Source organism: Athene cunicularia (genome assembly GCF_003259725.1).
Source record: "Athene cunicularia isolate RWA chromosome 7 unlocalized genomic scaffold, athCun1 chr7_part1, whole genome shotgun sequence".
In the NCBI taxonomy this organism is placed as follows: Eukaryota; Metazoa; Chordata; class Aves; order Strigiformes; family Strigidae; genus Athene; species Athene cunicularia.
The window spans coordinates 15009198-15028801 of record NW_020799107.1 but is presented as its reverse complement, the minus strand read 5'-3'; the positions used below and the strand labels follow the sequence as shown (position 1 = coordinate 15028801).

The window sequence follows — 19604 nt, the reverse complement described above, 5'->3', positions numbered from 1 at the left end:
TAATAAATACTGAGCAGAGGAGCTACAGCTTGTAGACTGGTGAACATGCCTGCAGCACATGGAAATCTGGCCTGTTTACCTCAGGATTATACCTCTAGTTTCATCCTTCTGTTTTTTATATGAACAGACTATTTAATCTGCTACTCTGTTCTTCCATGGGGAAATAGGAAAAGAAAATTTTAATTTCCCTTTATACTTGCAAACCCTTTCTTCCTCATAGAACATTATACATTTATCATCTTATTTTACTAAAAAAAAAATAAAATCCTTTGTTATGGGATATCATTTATACGCGGTACTGGTCACCAGAGGGGAATATCTTTTGTCTTTGGAAACAGTAAGAAGGATTTTATACCACCAAGCTCATTCATTAACAGCTTCTCTGATCAGGAGCAGCAAAAGCACTGTTTAAATATGTAGGAATTTCAGTTTATATAAAAGTGGCACTGTGGAGGTTTCAGTTGTCTCCAGTTTCACACCTAAATGTGTGTAGGTGTAACTAGCTTGTTATTCCAGCTCAGACCCACAAGCTCTGACAGTCTGGGTTCCATCTGCCACACTTGCAAACACCAGTGGATGAAAAAAGCCCTTGTTTTTACCCATATAATCCTGCTGTGGATTTCTGTAGGTGTAGTTGAGAGGAAAAAGGTTTGTTCATCCTGAACAAGGAGCATCCAAAACCCTTTACTCTGGAATTTTAACTGCTTTGCCTGAGCTTTCTTGATGCGAGACCTTTCTAATGTCTTTTCATTTTAATGCCTGTTGTTATATATGATTTTACCTTTTTTTTTTTTTTTTTTTTTTTTTTTTCTTAACAGTAGATTATGTCTGTGTTGGGATAATTAGAACAATCTACCACTCCTTTACTACACTAATAATATTAGCCACTGAACCCAAATTCTTTGTCATTAAGCCAGAGATTGACTGCTTTCTGAAGCTGGCAGAGTTTCCATTGGATCTTTCAGTTCAGGTGCAATGTTTCAAAATGTGATGTGAGTTTATTTGTTGTTGTTTTTTAACAGAGTATGCTTCTGCTGGCTCACTGTTTGATTACATTAATAGTAACAAAAGTGAAGAGATGGATATGGATCATATCATGACCTGGGCAACTGACATAGCTAAAGGTAAGCAAGACGAGCAGTGTATTACTAGTGTACATGGCCAGCACAGTGTACAGCTGGAGATGCTTTTCCTATGAAGTCGGGAAAAGCCTTCCTATACTTCCTTATTCAAATTGTAAAAATAAAAAAACCAAACCAAAAAACCTAAACATAAAAAAAGCAAACCCCATTCACTGGGCTTTTTAATGTGTTCCTTAGTTGTTATGAATCCAAAAATAATTTCTGGAATGGAAATGACTTCTGTAAGCCAGTTTTACTTCTGGTTTGCCCTGAGTCCCAAGAGAATAATTTTACTAATGTAGAGTAATTATGAGCTAAAGTGCATAATTATCCTTACATTTGGTTTGAATTGGGACATTTAAGGAAGCTAAGGGCGTATTCTCAGCAAACATACTGAAATTCTTCATATAATAATGCAGAACAAGCTGTTTTGTCATTTGTGTTCTCTGTGACCATACAAGAATTACTGTAAACTAATGAATGAACAGTAAATTCATATCTTGGCTTTTCCTGTGTAGACAACACCTTAGAGAAGATAACTGTGACATTAGAAAGCATTAAAATACCTATATAGATGCTCTGAGAGATATATATAATCTTTGCTTAGTGTTTTTCACTCAAAGCAAATTATGGGAAGCTTTGCTTCTCCTGCAGCATATCAGTGTGGTATACAGGTATGCCAACTCGTAATGAGGACAATTAATGGGAAACAGAAAACATCACTGCTGATACATGATGACCACACTCGGCCTGCCTAACTAGATTGTTCCCTTTCTTTTAGGAATGCACTATTTACACATGGAAGCTCCAGTCAAAGTAATCCACAGGGATCTGAAGTCCAGGAATGGTAAAGTAGCAAAACATTGAAATGCTCTGCATTTGCTGTTGCCTGTTAATGTACTGTTCTAAATCTGTACCTGAGCTTTCTGAACACGCAGGACTAACTAACACCTTGGCTGTCATCAAGCTGCACTAAAAGTTATTGAGGCACAGAAAAGCCTGTTCCCTCCTCCCCACCCTGAGCCTGTCTGAGCTTTGTTACAATCACTGGCATCATTTTAGAGCACTGTGGAGGGCTCTTTCAAGTTGTGTCTTGCTGACCATGATTGTACCCATCTTACCAGCTGTCAGACATTGCCTGGACACTCCTCGCTCCTTTTTTCTATTTGGAAAGGTTGAGTACCAGGAAAGGCTGGCAGACACCAGACACAATAGACTGGATAAGGCCTATTATTTGTTACCTGAAAATCTTTCCTTTACTGTGGCCTGTTTTGAGGTTTGACAGGTATTCATGCTTTTGAGTAATATGCACTCAGTGTGGAGCTGTACTGGTTAGTCTGTACTTGGCAGTTGATCATTTATGAAATTTGCTGAATGCTGCCTTTTAACTGAAAATGTCACTACTAATAGTGGGATACGAGAGACACAGGTTTTAATAATGCATATGAGGAGATAATAGTTAAGGAAAGTCTAGATCTCACCTCAGTTTTAAGTTTTCTCCTTTTATTAATAAATCTTTCAGCGACCTTCTTGTTAAGCCTAACTACATTGGGGAGAATGGAGTTTATCTGTATTTTAAATGTAGTTGTGTTGTTACCTTTGAACTTAGTAAGGCTTAAAGGGTTTTGAGTTTGTTCAGAGGCTTGCAGGTATTTAGCAGATGTTCTCTGTTCTCTAAAGCTTCTGAAAGAAAACAGGACAGTCGTGCATGTGTGCCCATTCAAGTGGTGGCTCACTATAGGATCATTTTTCTTGATCAAATCCAAAGCCTTTCTGTGAAAATGTATTTTGTTTATTTTTGATAACAATCTTGTAACCTTTTTTTTTTATTTTCAGTTGTTATAGCTGCTGATGGTGTGTTAAAGGTATGAACACTTTAATTATTTGTAGAGATGCTGCTGCTTGACTCAATGTTTTGATGCCTAATGAATGAGGTTGATACTCTAATATGTTTACTTTTTATTTATTTTTGCAGATCTGTGATTTTGGTGCCTCAAGGTTCCACTCCCATACAACACACATGTCACTAGTGGGCACTTTTCCATGGATGGCCCCAGAAGTTATCCAAAGTCTCCCAGTGTCTGAAACATGTGACACGTACTCGTACGGAGTGGTGAGTGCCTCTCATTTCCCCATGCATAGTAGCAGATCTCTAGTGTGACAGAATTCATGTGATGCAGGAACAACAATTCTACATAAGGACAACAAAAAATAATGACACTTTTTTTTCAAGACCGACCCATAATTTATAATTGCATGCTTGAAAATGATAGGAAGAACAGTGTCTTGCATGTTTAGTAAGATCCTCATCTGATCAGATTAGCAGCATGCCAGTGTGGGAAGCACATGCTTTACAACAAGTATTCAGCATATGTCCAAAGGCTTCCAGGAGCTGATGAACAATCTGCATCATGAATATTTGCTTGCATTTTTTCATGGAAGAGAAAAATGTTGTGTTGTTATAGGTGTATAGCAGGATGAATTGATTAAGACACCACTACCCATAAAATGGGGTATCACTAGTTTTATTTTAAAAAGTAAGGCACTTCTACCCCATGCTTAATTGTTTAGAAGACCCTGCTATCATTAGCTGTGAGAATAGAGACTGTATCTCTTGTGGAGGTAGAGGCCCCATCTAAAATGTAGAACAGTCCAGCATGGCTTTGCCATTTTTCTGAAGGGGGAACAATCACTTATAGTTCATCAGAATGTCAGGTTTGCGGGTACAGTGATGTGAATTATTTCACTCTGTCCACAGTTAAACTCTAATTTGGTTTTGCTCTGCAATCTAAAATAAGCTAGAAATAGCCCTACTGGTCAGACCAGTTGTGTGCCTAAGCTCCATAGCATTTCTCTGGCAGAGAACGGTAATGAATACTTTGGGGGCAAAAGGGAAAGGATGTCAGATTGTACTTTTCCTGCATATCTCTGTGTTAACCATTTTTGGGTTTGGATTCAACAGTGAGTGGCACAATGAGGAATTGTTTTAGTACCTGTCAAGTATTACCTCTTTGAGAGGTGGGAAGAGATAGATGTGAGGGAGGCATTATGGTTTTAAGCTAGCACCTGTACACAGCTAAGCTGATGTCCCAATGGAAGATGACTTAACTTTTTTCCAAACAGTTGCTTATAGTGGAAAAAAAAATATGAGAGATGATGTGGCATCACCAGTGAAAGGTTGAAGGTTTGCAATGAGGGAGAAAAAGCCTGTATTGGCAGATTCAAAATCCTTGCTTGCTTAACTGAACTAGGTCACAAACAGAACGTAAACTAACAAATGTAAATGATAATGTAAACTGTTACTGGAAGCAATCACATATTATCCACTGAAGGGAAACATTTCAGTTTCCAAACAAAGCAAAAATGTTAGAGGAGAAATTCCAAACATGGTCTTATAGCTCAAATTGCTTATAGTCATCTTGGTGCAAACTGACTGTAAGTAATGTTCTAAAACTGGGAGAAGGTAAGAAATTGTTTAATATCTTATCATGTCAACTATTACCAGAGCCTTGGGAACGGTATGTCACACGTAGTTTATTCTTCTTTGTCCAAAAAGTAAAGCTCCTTTGACAGTTCTGTGCTTGGAGGTAAAACTCAACTACCCTCCATATGAAAACAATTCAGTGTTACTAGAATATTTTAATGTGCTTATGGGTGTATAGTGCTACTTTAGCATGCCTAATAATATTTGACCCACATTTTTTAATATATTGTTTTTGAGCTAATTTGTTCTACTGTGGGTAGAAGCTCATGAATTCATAAGCACTTAGGAATGAATTAGTCTTTTTATAACTCCAGTCTTGGAACACCATTGTTTTCAGAGGAGATACAGGGGTAGAAATGAAGAATGGCGGTGGCCCAAGTTCTCTGTTGATGAAATAATGGGGTTATACCAGCAAGAAATTGTCCGAATATAACACTGAAAGTTGGAATCTTCCTATAATAAGTGTTGGACCATCACAGAATTAGCTAGGCGACTGAAAACAACAACAACAAAAAAATCTTAGAAAGGGTATTTTTGTCTCCTCAAATGATTATCATCTAGAAAAACAAAATTTAAAGAATCCCTTTTCAAAGTGTAACACTTGCCAGCAGCTTTTGTGCTAGAGACAAATCTGCTTTTCTTTACTTAAAGTCCTGTTAACAAAGAACAGAATCCTTTCAAATGTAAACTAGTAAGATGCTAGGAACAGATATTTTGTTTGCAGTATTTGCCGCCTTCCACATGGTTTTCTTTAATTTCTTTTCTATTTTTTTTTTCCTGACTGGCTTTTCTTTCTACAAACAAGGCTGTGATTTTAAATATTCTTAAAATGTGCAAGAGTTTTTTTTCCATGAAGTGTCAGTCTTTCTGCCACCTTATAGGTCTGAGTGCTCCTCAGCTGAAATTAATTTTTCTCTTTGTGAACAGTTACATACATGTTTATTGCTAATGTTCACATTAGTTTGTCCTGCTCTTCATGGATGGTTAAACAGGTCCATGTATTCTCTTTGATATATATAGTAAATAATTTATAATACTGCCATGAAATGCTAAAGCTAAATGTTGCAGGAGATTTATTACAACACAAAGAGAGATCTTGCACTTTCCCTCAGCTGTGCTGTGATTCTCTTTTCTCATCCACTTCCAAATCCATACTCTAAACATCAGATACCAAGTGTTACAAGTGATCAACACAGAAATTGACTTGCATGTCATTGTGTGTGTTGCTCCAAAATGATTCCTTGCGTCTCTTCCAGATATGGAAGTGTATGTGGAATGAAAATGTTCACTCTTAAAGCTGTTTTGAAATCATGAAGATACATGCTCAGAATACGTTATTCTGACAAAATTGTGTGTCGTGCACTGTAGCCTGTGTTTGTGTATCAGTATCAATGTGTTTAATCATAGAAAGCTTATGTGATGTAGCTGAATTATTTTAACACTTAGCAAAAAAGTAAAACCATTAATTTGCTATTGGTAGCATAGAGACTGCCATTAAATGTAGCAGCTGTTAAGCTCCTAGCAATAGTTCATACATTGCTTTAGCTATGAGAACATATGTTATTTATAGAGGGAATGTTGGCCAGCTCTAGGGGTTATCCCTTACTCTTTTTGAAAAGAATTATGAGATCTTTAACTTCTACTTGAATCAATGCAGAGAAAACTGACCTAATTTTCATGCCTAAGAGTGCGACACTTTCTGCTCATGCTGTACTTCTGCTAATTGTGGCTCCTGACCATCATCTGTGAACACTTGAAGATTTCTTTTTTTTCAGTGAAGATGTTCAGAGTGTTTGCTTTTTCTCACATTACTAATTTGGATGTTCCCTATCCTGTGTTGCACTTTGAATCTTTGTTGGCTTTGCACTGTGGGGGGGATGTGGGAGGTTGTGGTTTGGGTTTTTCTCTCTTGGTTGTTGTCACATAGTTGAGAGGATAAGAATTGAAATGCACAGCTGAGCCGACAGAAGTGTGTGAGCTTTTTCTGAAGACCATGTAATTTTTATTCTCAACTTCATGTATAGGATGAACATTCATACATTTATTTCTCCTTTCTGTTTCTCTGTATGCAAAGAGAGCCCAACATCTTCAGTGGCCAGAACTTTCAAACTACCACATTAAATGATCTTGCTTTGTTTTCCATCAGAGTTTCTAGCTTGGCTGTTTTTCTGTGAGCACCTGCTGTCCATTATCATAGAGATATGATGTATCAGGAAAGCAGGTGATCCTCACCATTAGAGATGGGAGGGGAAGTGAACCATGTCAGTATTGATTAAATTACACCAGAAATGGAAGATAGATTGATTTCCATATGAGGTGAGCTGGGGAGCCAGTTCTGAAAATGAAGAGTGTATCTCACAATAGAGGCCGGGGTAAGTCAGGTTGAGGTGCTTTTTCTGCTGCTGAATGACCCTGGGAACAGGAAGAGACAAATGGGAATGCACAAGATACCTATTCGCTGCTTTTTAAAAGACTGATAATGCAATCACTCACCTTAGCTGATGATTCAGGGAGCTAATTCATGAGATGGGGTTGAAGGTCCTATAAAACTGAAGATGGACATGTGACCGTTGGAAAGACAGGATTTCTCTCTACACTGTTGGCCTGAGCATGAAATTTCCATTGTTGTTAGAACATTTTCAAAACCTGTGTAAATTAATACAAGGATTTCTGACATCCTACTTTTCTATCTTTTACTTTCTTCTGCTATTAGTACAAAAAAGGATATTAAGAAAACATCTTTGTATTGTGTCAGATTGCTGTTTTTTTCTTGAACTGTGTGCAGTCTTGAAGTGTTTTAAGCTAGCACTGTTGGTTTAGGAAGGCAGTGATCCCTACAGACAGTGGAAATAAACACTAAAGGTGTCATGATGAAGGAATTCAGTGCAAAATGTTCTGCACAAGCTTATGTGCATGAATGAAACAAGACAACCGTTACAATTTATAGTCTTCTGAAAGGAAGGTAGAGCAGTAGAGTTTTCCTGCTCAGGTCTCTTAGAGACATTTAACATGTATTTCGTTATGTTCTTTACTTGAAAGATGTATTTAGATACTGATGTGCAAACCTGAGTTTCTTCTCTGTGGTTTCATGGTACAGCCATATAGATGAGGTGGTTCTGCAAGGCTGCTCCAGCTGCATGTTTGATTTGGTACAGAGGCTTTTGTTTTAAACTGGCTATTTTGTACCCTGCTTTATCTGAAGTACCTGGGACTGCTAAATTATTTCCTTCTCTCACAGTTAAATTTCCTTCTCTGTCAGTAGAGAGGTGATAATTGGAATTACAAATTGAGGTGCCTTTTTTTCTTCTTCTAAAGGGAATGAATTGAGGCAAACAGGAGAGTTGAATACCTTTATGATAGCTTTCCCCATATATTTCTTAAGAAAACTGTCCTTTTACTTATTTTTTTCCAAGATGCCCTTACCTTTACTAATCAGTCTTCTGACTCAAACAGAATTATTCAAATAGGTCTATTGATGGAGTACCCTTGTCACTTGATTAAAGGCCCAACTCTGCTTCAATGCGTTTTTTTCTGCTTGAGCAGCATCTGCCAATATTCTCGCATTTTCTTTCTAATTACTTTCACAGCTGGCCAGAATCCCTTCAAAATGATGAAGCTGGAATAAGCCTGGGTGCTAACCCAAATAGTTAGGATATAGAGACTTGCTTAAGGATCTTGATGCATTTGGACAGATCCTACATTAATTATGTCTCTTTTTTTATTGATATGCTTGGTATATGAGCAGCAGCAGAAGTTTGGATGTAGATACTTGTAGTAAGATATATATATTCAGATTCTGATTTAAGAAAAAAAAAAAAAGATATATACAAGCGAAGGTACAAAATGCCTGTTAATTTGGTTGAACTCCAATATGTATTCCCAATAGCAGAAAAGCAAGTTGAATTCATTGACTTGAAGCCTTTTTGTTGATGCCAAACTCTTTTCTACAGAGAAGCTCAGAGTCTCAGGTACTGTGTTACCAAAACACTAAAAGGATGTGAAATTAGGAGATCTTTCTATACCTTAGGACAGTGCATCTATAAGATATTGAGGAGCACAGAGTAATTTTCTGTATGGTGTATATTGTTTAGTTTAACATAATCACATACTTGGAGATAAGCAATTACAGTTTTGCTTGCACAATTGTATTTAATATTTTCATAGGCATATCACAGGAGCAAAATACCTTTTGGATCATATTCTGACTACTGAGAAGCACTAGTTGCAATCATTTAGAAATATTTTTAAATGCGAAATGACTACAAAGCAAAGATGTATCTAGTTGGGACTGAGAAGGAGAGGAGGAGTTCATTGTCTTCCCAAGTCTCAACTGCCAAATGTAAACTTTTTATAGTGTACAAAGAAAGCAAAAAGCATTTACCACAGCTCTCGCAAAATTGCAGGTGTTATACCCCACACAACCCAGTTTTTCATCTGGGCTTTTCTGTAGAGGAAAAAGCAGAAACATTCAAATTAATTTAGTGAGAGGATCTTGCACACAAACACTGGTCCAAGTTCCTGCAAATGGAAACTGGTTGCCTGATAATTGGATACAGAATAGTGCTGTATCAAGGTTTAATAACGTATTTAAAATACAAAGTACAGAAATAAAAATTCTTTTCTTTTTCTCTGTTCCAGGTTCTCTGGGAGATGCTAACAAGGGAGGTCCCCTTTAAAGGCTTGGAAGGATTACAAGTAGCTTGGCTTGTAGTAGAAAAAAACGAGGTAAGACTACGTTTCTACATTCAGGTACATAGATCAGAAAACAGTATTGGGGTTTTGCAAAAGACTTTTTCATCTTCTTCAAATTGAAAGTAAGTTCACGCGTATGGAAAGATTAGCAGTAGGAGCTAACACAAAGGGTCAAAGTGATGTTATTCCTCATGAATGGACCCTTTACATCTAATTGTTGCAGCTTCACGTCGTGATGCTGTAGATCAAAAATTGTACAAGTACTGTACTAGTTTCTCAGTCTCAATTGTAAAACCTAGGGGTTTGTTCTTAGTGATGAAAGAAGCCATTGCGTCCAAGGTAGGGGAACAGTTTAACTCCATCTCCTGCGTTTAGGACATCTTTTTACTGGCCGGGAGTTGATATATCTGTAAGAGACCTTCAGCTACTTCAACTTAACTCTCCCAGCAGGAGTCACTATAGTACAAGAAACTGCCGCTTAGATGAAAATTTCAAAAATAAAAGAAGAAAAAATAGTTTTAAAAAAAGAGAGAAATTACAGTTTTGCCACCTACGTTCAACACTACATTGAAGATGAGCTCCTCACTGGTATCGGCAAGGCTGTGGCATAGCTGCAAGCCTCCTCATGCAGAGTCTTTCCATTTCAAAAGCACTTCAGTGGTGTAAACACCGTTTGTACAGTGTCCCCAGCCTCGCTTTTCTTCTCCTCACAAATTGAGGCTTTCAGTTAGTTGGACATGTGAGCGTATATCTGAACACATAGTCCCTTGATATCAAAGACAGTAACTACATTTAAAAAACATTTAAAGTTGTGACTGTACCACACACAGACAAGCATGGAAATCCTCCACAAAGATGAAACCTCCTCTATCTAGACACAGCGGAAGCTTGGGAAACGTTACAATGGCGAGGCAGTGGCTGTACAATACAGATTCCTATTATTCTACATAAACTGTTTCTCAAAATGCTTCAGAGTTAAACAGAGGAGTTAGGTTTCCTCCTCTTAGTTTAATATTTTTTGTTGGTGTTTTTTTTTCCCCTCTCTTTTTTTCTTCTATTTAAGGACTGGATTAATTCCAGTGAGTGATACTTTGATACACCTATTAGTTGGAAATGCTACACTAACAGCATGAAGATTAAGACTGTGGTCTTCTACAGCGTTTATCAGAGCAGGAGGCACAATGAGACTCTTTCTTGTAGTTTAAGAAAAGCCTCATACATCAGTTTGAAAGAGGAACCATAAAGCTTTCCATCAACAGTTTTTCTTTCCTCTGCCTCCATTTGCAGTTTTATATAAGGGGTACAGAGTGGCATTTGGAATGTTGTAAAGAAATGTAGTCATATGCTGAAAGATGTCAGAGGGTACAACACACATTTCTCTACAGTCTTCCACAGCAAGGAACTGTGTAAAATACAGTATGAACAAAATGTGTACATGACAACTATTTTACTCATGGCTGAAGAAACCCTAAGGGGTGACATTTTCAGAGCCAGCTGTTTGCCTGTCAGATACCACTAGCCTGTTGCTACCATCTTCTTTGGAAGGGTGCCAGGGTGCTTAGAGGACATTAACACTTGATTACATAGTTTTTATTTTTTCTGGCCATGATTTAGGGAACATGCCCAGCATAAGCCTCGTAAAAGTCAGCTTGTGCTAGTTTTCTGCATAGTTTCTATGTCCCAAAGCAAGTGTGAGGTTCAGGTTCTGCTCTCAGTTCAATTTGTTAGCATCAGTGGAGTTGCATGGTTCCAGTTCACAACAGAATTGATTCACTGTTGAGCAAGTCCTTCATTTTTTGCACCGCAAATCTCTTACTAAAATCAGTGTGGGACTGAGGCCAAAGGCATAGTTGTGTAGGGTGAAAAATCCCCCTTTGTGAAGCCTGAGCCCAACAAAAAAAGTGGATTTTAATGATTCTTTATGGGTCGTCTTTGACGCTCTGCATAATTTCACAGTATTATTTTTATTCTGCTAGAGTTTCGGTTTTGGTTTGTTTTTTTTAAATCCAGAAAACAAAAGAGTTCAGATTATGCTAGGTGTGACCTCATAATAAATTACCACTGAGAAATGTTGTATTTATTATAACACAACACTTCTGGAACCTGCTACATCTATAGTACATGACAGATAACACTCTGCACAAGTGAGACACATTTGCAACTGATTGTAACTGATTTTCCACCTCCTGGAACAGTGAGGGTTACAGACAAATACTGTAGCAAGACCAGCCAGTGTATTTTTAGGCTAATGACTCAACCAGAGATCAAGCACCAGTACAATTTGTTTATGCATTGTACAAATTTCTGTGTATTTCTTGTACAGAAAGCTTTGTACCTTAAGGTATTACATTATTTTAATAATCCTACTCCTGTGCATCTCATGTTTCCAGTTTTCATGGTGTTCAAATGCTTGTACAGCAGAATTTCCTAACTCGTACTTTGGCTGCTGTGGCTTGTAAGGCTTTGCAGGTCATGTTGCAGTAATATAATGGTACAATTTGAGACAACTTGCTCTGCTTTGCTTCTGAAATGCCAGGAGTAGAACAGATCAAAGGGTCTTCCTGGCAGATTTGTCTGAACAGGACTGTAATACCTGGTTCTCACCCGTTAACAGGACAGGGAACCCTTTTTCTAGCTTGACCCCTCTTATATTTGAACCCATTTTCACCGAGGAACTGGGTTTTATCTACTTTTTTTTGTTTGTTTTAGTTTGAAACATCTGAAGTCAGTTAACTGCCTTAGTGAGAGCAGAAGGATCTTATATGTGTAATGTTGTTGGGATGCACATTTAATCTCAACTGAAGAGGCTTCGGTATCCGTGTATGTGTGTGTATATGAGAATGGATTTGCTTTTAGGCTTTCCAGTGTGGAGGCAGAGTCTTTAAACTAAAAGTCCTCTAAGACAGATTGAAGGAATCTTTGCATGGTTTAAAACTCTCAGCAAAGGAAACCAAGTAAGCTTCAAACTAATTCTGTGTAGTCAGTGGTCCTGGCTATAACCAGCAGCTCCTTGTCTTCAGTCATCAGGAAATATTTATATGAGATCACTGTGCTCTGTGAGTGCTCTCTGAGATCTGCATGTCCTCATTAATCCTTCTGGCCACAGGCTCATGAAACGTCTCTTGTGTCATGTAGAGCTTCACTTAACTCTTTTTAACTCACTTACTGTAACCTATATTTCAGCCATATGTTATATCAAAAGTGGTTATAGTATCTACAGCTGGATCATTTGTGTGGGAGAAAGGAATTAAGGCAGGCTGTACATTACACCTGTCTTGACAGGCATCTTAGAATACCATTTAGTAACCTTCACAAACCATTATGTTTTAGTATTAAAAGTTGTTTGCTTCATTTTCACTTCCTTATCTCTGAGCTTTCTTGAGCAACTCCATTTGTGCATTTGATCCATTCCTTCTATTAATTAATTTTTACATGTTGCTAGTGTTAACAGTTTTGATTTTTCTTTTTAATATGTCAATCATCAGTTTTTTATATTGCATTTAAAAGAAAGAAGAGTCTGGTTTACTTCTTTTAATTACATTGCTTTTATAAGAAATCTATTATTAGCAGCTTAAAGGGAAATGATTCCAATAACTGGTACATTCTCTCTCCTTTAGAGATTAACCATTCCAAGCAGTTGTCCCAGAAGTTTTGCAGAGCTCATGCACCAATGTTGGGATGCTGATTCAAAGGTAATGTAATTTGTGTTTGATTTCTATACCACCACCCCCTGCCTTCTTTTGCTAAGTATGTCAGTGTTTCTTTGGGGTACAATTCCTAGCTAACACCATTGCTGCATGTTAGTAGACACATTTCTTCACAGAGATAGCTGAGGCTGTCTTTTAAAAAATGCGTTTACATACTTATACCTAAATGTCTCTCTTTATCCAAGAATTATTATGCTACTAATTTACCTGACTACTCAAGACTGAGTATTTACAAGCCTGCAAATAGGGTGAGATGGCAAGAATGTAGCCATTTTGGAGCAAGTGAAGAATTGTTTTTTTCTGTTTTCTTTCAGTAGTTAGTAGTTAATCTTTCTTGGATGTATGTGAGCATCACGTATGAAGTGTCTTTTTCAAGGGCCATCTTTGATGCCTGCCTTATGTTGAAAACATGTAAAAAATAAGTTAATCCATAAAATGCGGGTAGGAACAGCAGCAACATACTATAAATTGACATTAAACCTTTCCTAATCTTTTCCCTTAGGACTTCGATGAGCTTTGTAATGATTATACTGTAATATAATAATCAAAGTACTGTAATATACTGTTTAACCATGAAAACAGAGTAAAAATGCAAGTTAAAGAGGCAAACCATTGTCACTATTAATCTGCCCCTACAAGAATAAACTAAAAAGGAAATTAAAAGAGAGTGTTTACTCTGTAAAAGCTTTTGTAGATTACCGGAGTTACCTTCTTGAAACTGACTGTGCTACCATCCTGTTGTACATAAAACTGGCTGGAAAGAGCCTGTGGGCATACTAGCTTTATTATCAAGTATTAGCATTCATTTCCTTTGCCTATGAAGGTATTTGAGAGAGGGAAGGATGAATAAGAAAAGGAAATTATGATTTTTCAAGTCGAGGCACCAGCAAGAACTTTGTTCCTTTCAATTCAGAAGAAAGTTAGGTACTACTTCAGAGATACTAAGTTTAAGCCCAGGGTGAATTATAGCATTTAGGTGCTCTAAAGCTAGAATTTATCACCAGGGAGTAGCCATAGAAGAGCAATATGGGAAAGGAGACTTCCCTTCTTGGTATTGGGGGTTTTTTAAGCAAGGAGTTGCTTTCCTTCAGAATAGATCTGGAAGCCTGATATCCATCATCAGTGTGTGGTTTCCACATGAACACCCATTTAAATGACATTCCCCTCTTTAAACTCTGCACAGAAGGGAGGGGAGAAAAATGCCTTGGGTCTTTGCATCTACAAGTATACTGTTCTAGGTTAGTAATACTGAAGAGCACTTTCCAGTGGTAACTACATATCTTCAATAACTATGCACAAGCTTCAGCATCACCACCAAATGCCCCAGAACAAGAATTATTAGAGTTTCTTTTCTGTAATTGCAAGACATACCATATCAGCTTGCTGTCTGGTCTGCTCTAGCCACATATATAAGCATCCAGAAAGCTGTTGATGTTTTTCAAGGAGAGGGATAGATCTACATGTTATAAAAGAAGGATGCCCAACCATCAGGCCGAGTTCTGTCTGTGCAAGCCATTCACCTGTTTGGGCTGGTTCCTGGGATCACTGTGCCCAGAGGCATCTGATGTGTGCGAAGAGTGAATCTCATGTTAGTCAGGTTTTTCTGACAGTCTGCTTTTTGCTACTGTTTTCATGCAGCTTCTCTTCTGTTAGGCAATTGTAAATGCATTGTTCACATGGCTGAAATGGAGTAATCTCTGGTCATAGTTTGGTCATGTGACTTAGTCACGTGCTGGGAAAGGCTCTCTACTTACAGCTCTCAAAATGCCTTGATAAAAGGCTGTGTGGCCTGCATGATCCAAAAGATGGAGCACACTCCTCTAAAATACTGTTCTGTGTGACATTCCCTTTTCACCAGGATTAGCTTTAGAAAATCAGATAGTCAATGCATGAACAAGTTACTGGAGGTCAGGCAGGGTGAGCTTGAGGATGGCAGCTGCTCAAAAGCAATTGCTAATATGCATACTTCTAGCCTGCAGAAAGCACAAGATATCTGTAGGTGGCTTACCTCTGAGAAAAGAAGGATGTGCATTTACTGTGGGGCTAAGGAATACGTTCGGAGAGCTGCCACAGAGCAGCTGGAGTGTCAGGCGCTGCTCACACCGTAACTTCCTCATGAGAACGGACAGAGTTATCAACTTAACTTTGAATTCTTAAGAATTTCTTTGTATGTGGAGAAGAATGTCCGTAGTGCATTGCTCCACCTCATATTTGTAATGGTAGTCTTTATACTGTCTAAACTGTGCTAGTTGAAACAGTCTCCAGTAGGTTCAAAGCATTTTACTAAAATTTTAATTAATAATTTTAAAAGTCAGTAATTATTAAAGAATAATTCTGTGGTAACTAAGTATCTTAGATAACTACTACCACATGTTAAAATCCCTAACAAACAAGCTGCTTTTGCTTGGGTACTAGATAATTGTACAAACATGGTTGCTCATCCCTAATGCCTTTGTTTACTAGGGATACTTGTTTTTGAAACACAGGTGAGTGGTTCCTTCTCATTTCATCTGTTCCTTCAGTTTATGCCCACTTTAACATCAAAGATGTTTATAAATTACTGAATATTTTAATGGAAATAAGAAACCTGGGAACAGAGCAGCAGCAAGAAAGGAAAGCCATATCCTGGTTTTATGCAGACCTGTTTAGTAAGAAATATTGAGTGGAAGGAAACAGTGAAAACATTAGCCAGAATTATTTCTAGAGGGCCATATATTTTAAAGATTTTTGTATGAGACATCACAGATATAAAGGGAAACAAGTTTCAAAGGCGACTCATGCCTTGATATTTTAAGAATCTCTTCTAAGGAATGACTTGAGATGCCTGACTTTCTAGAAAGTGCTAAGCAGTCATCCACTAAAAATACGACTTTTTTTAAAAAAAGCTTCTCAGCTTGGGCTCCCAGTTTCAACAACTACTCCTTGCCAGTTTTAACCAAGGTATCAGCCTGCACTTAGAATGCATTTATTAAATCTGAAATTATCCTTGCCTGGGAGGAGGAAACCAACAAAACCCACATGGCAGTGTAGGCTTGTGGACTCCTGTCAGCTTCGCCTCCAGGGAAAGCTGGTACCTGTAAACTTGTCAGTACTGTGTGACTGTGCATTTGTTCCAGCTCTAGTTGTGCAGCTCAGCAGCTCATTTGCCTACAGTGTAGGACCCAGAGTGTGCATTGCTGCTCCTCCCAAATCAGTCAGTTAGTGCTTTTACCTGCCCTTTGTAAAAGCCCTGTTCTCTGTCATTATCTTCACTCTAGGCAGGCCTGATAGTAGTGTTGACTGTGCTCGTTAGTGTTGGCCCTGCCCTATACTTCCCAGTATCCCTGAGAAAGGAGTAAGCAAAACTCATTGAACTGTTTTTTAAAAGAATCCTAAATAAGCCATAAAATATTGTAATTATTTCAGCATGAGGATGTTTGCCCTTCATCTCTTCCTGAAACTAGAATTAGTTCAGTAAAGGCACATTACACACCTACCAGTCCATTGGACAGTACGTAGCAGCTGCAGTACCCTGGTGGTTATTGGTGGGGACCCACAGTCTCTTGTCCAGCAGCTTCCTCACCATTTGGGAATCTTTTGAATCCCCTCAACAGTTCACACCCACCAGAACCGTTACAAGTGACGCAGCTGTAGGAATAAGAAGGGTGTGAGGCCTGTTGGAAGGTTCTCCTTCCCCCAAACTGTACCAGTTTTGTGCCAGTTGTCTGTCCAGGTTGGTGCCAGTGATGAATTTTGTGCTCTGTACCCCCAGCGTGGCACACTCCCTGACCAGCAAGGTCTGTGCTCTTGCAGGGTTGTTCAGAGGGTCCGCTCAGCTGTGGCAGGTCCAGCAGCACCATGCATGTAGGGGCACAACTGCTGCCTCCACCATCCCCCCCATAAATGCAGGGGGACTCTGCTGCGTTTCCACACTGGGACTAGATCAACCAGTGCAAGCGATGTGCTGCTGAATTAGCGCCTGCTGCCGTGCTGCTCACTGCCCAGGTTGCTGCTTATGGACGCTGGGCTGGGGGCCAAACCACATAAATACATTGTGGCTGGGGCAAGCACTGTCTGTTGCAAAGAAAATCTGCATAGCTGATCCAACTGTCTGTTGCCTGAAATCATGGAGATGGACGAAAAAATGACAGGCAAAGCCTCCAGTTACAGCCAAATAGTGCAGCATTATAGTATGAGAGCTTGTCTTTTTTTTTTTTTTGTTACACATTTGACACTTTTTCATGCTGTTTGACATTTAAAATAAAGAAATTGTCTTTCTTTTATAATGTGGAAATCACTTGAATCTGCCTGGGAGAGACACCTCAGTATTGTTCCTAATTGTTTTTGTGCTCCCAAATTAAAACGCACGTTTTAATTGCGGCATCTGTAATTTTAGCAGAAATGGTATAATTACAGGCGCGATAGAGAGAGAATGTGCATCATCCCTTTATTATGTATCTACATTTTGTTTCAACCTTTTGTCTCAACCTTGTCTGGGGTCTGTCAAACAGACTAACAGAGTCAGCATGCTTTCAAGAAACACATTTAACTGTGGCTTTTTCAATTACTGTCCTACCTCATAGCTTTCTTTTGGGACTAAGGGGGAAGTAGAAAATGCAGAGAAGTTTTAACTGCTCTCTGTGACTAGTGAGCACAGTGGGTGCTGGATGGAGAGCCGTGGAACACCAAGTTTGGTAAATGAGCCCAGGACAGAAAACCACAGACACTGCTGACATGAGCTCGGCTTCTAGGCGAGACTTAGCCTCCATCTTCACTTCTTCCCTGGATGCTTCTGAGGTAGCTAAGTGAGAGGTTTTTCTGGAAAGTCTGTCCTTCTCTGCAACAGGGGAACTGCAGCCAGAAACCCATTTTTGATGGGCAGCTAAATAGCTTGTTCACACATTAAAGAGTTTGGGTTACTACCTCTAAAAGGCCAGATGTCTAATTACCACTTGCTAATGGGTCCAGCCTTTTTTGCAGTATTTTCCTTGTTAGCTTGAGAAAAAACTTTTGAATTAAGAATGTGATGGTTATTGATGCTGGTAATGTTGTTTAATGCTCTTAAACCAAAAGGTTTTACTGGTAGATACAGGAGACTAAGGCTTGAGTCATACTAGCTTATGTGACTCTTCAATGGGAAGAACAAAGAAAACCCCACTTACAGATTTACAGGCCTCTTGTAGGATGCTGTGTTCAGAAAGCAACACCCCAATTCCTCTTGCTTGCAGTCTTTCAATTGAAAAATTCCTGCAAATAGTTTTACACTATTTACAGGACAGTAGTACTTGTATATGAATGAAAATGCTTTGTTTTGTTTTGGGTTTGTCTTCAGAAAAGGCCATCTTTCAAGCAGATCATTTCAATCCTGGAATCTATGTCAAATGACAGCAGCCTTCCAGACCAGTGTAACTCATTCCTGCATAACAAGGCAGAGTGGAGGTAAGTTTCCTTCCTCCCAAGATGAAATGATGTGGTTTTCCTTTGAAATGGTGAGTCCATATTCTTTTCAGAAAGACATCAGACTCCAGTAATGTATTGGTAGAAAATACCTGTGCTTGAGGTATTTTTAGAACATAACTTACCTTGTTTTTCAGGAATGCACAGAATGTTGTTAAACTTGTATTAGGAGCCAATACACTTAGCTGTACCCTATATTTATTATTAAAATGGTTTAGGTATCATGGTATTTATGGTTTTGTGATTCACATCTTAAAACCAGTTACATGTTTTCAATCAATACTGTGAGGGCAAAACAACTCGGGTATATGTATGTTTGCTGCAATTTTCATAGAAAGTGTATAGGCATATGTTTATAGCTAAATAAAGGATAAAGGGCATAAAAAAAATCTTTTAAAACCAAGCTTCCATTTGTTTTCACTTGTACATGTTCCGCCATTTTTTGTGTATTCTCTCCTTTGTATTTAGTTTTGTGTCCACGCATTCGGCATATGCTGGGGTTAGCCCTGGTTTTGCATAGTGCACCGGCATTGCTTGAGCATATGATACTACCTGTTGCCGATTTGTAATTTTTATTCATAAGTGATTATAAATGACGATGAGATTTGAGACAAGTTTATTACATGACACAGTTTTACAGTGAAAGTTTCAGCCTATTTTCTGTATGTGCCAAAACTTCAAAAACCCGTCCCCGAAGCTCAGTTGGCAGTTAGAAAGCTTGCCGCTCCGCAGTACGTCCCCCTCTTTGAAAAGGAAAATTGAAGACAGATCTGCATAGGCAGAAGATTTTTACCAGACGATCGTGCCTCAGTCTATATTAAGAAGCGTTGGCCCTGCTCCAGGTAAGCTGGGAGCAGAAACAGGGAACGATTCCCCGCCTGCAGTCAGCGCGGGAATCGAAGACCCGCGAGCAGGGCTGGGTGGAGGATGGGGAAGGGCCCGCGGAAACGAGGCCGGTACCAAAAGCCGCAGCCCGCCTTCCCGCCGCGGGCTCCCGGGGAAAAGCACGGCGCCCGCCGGGAACCGGCCGAGTGGAAAAAGTGAGCTGGCGGTGGGGCGCTCCCCGGTCACATGGCGGGAGTATAAATAGCCCGTTCCGGGGTCGGCCCCGCTCCTGCCCTGACTCAGCAGCGCGGCGGCGGCAGCCCCGCGGCCTGGGACCGG

The 19604-nt window shown here is 39.0% G+C and overlaps 1 protein-coding gene across 2 annotated transcripts in view; it reads left to right on the top strand.

Moving 5' to 3' along the window:
• MAP3K20 (mitogen-activated protein kinase kinase kinase 20) overlaps positions 1-19604 on the top strand; it is an 87465-nt gene that overhangs the window by 27357 nt on the left and 40504 nt on the right. For both annotated transcript variants that reach the window (XM_026852554.1, XM_026852555.1), the window contains exons 3-9: positions 1023-1124; positions 1903-1968; positions 2958-2986; positions 3097-3234; positions 9244-9330; positions 12915-12989; positions 18316-18422. In XM_026852554.1, the coding sequence (XP_026708355.1) occupies positions 1023-1124; positions 1903-1968; positions 2958-2986; positions 3097-3234; positions 9244-9330; positions 12915-12989; positions 18316-18422 (604 nt within the window). The remainder of the gene's footprint in view (positions 1-1022; positions 1125-1902; positions 1969-2957; positions 2987-3096; positions 3235-9243; positions 9331-12914; positions 12990-18315; positions 18423-19604) is intronic.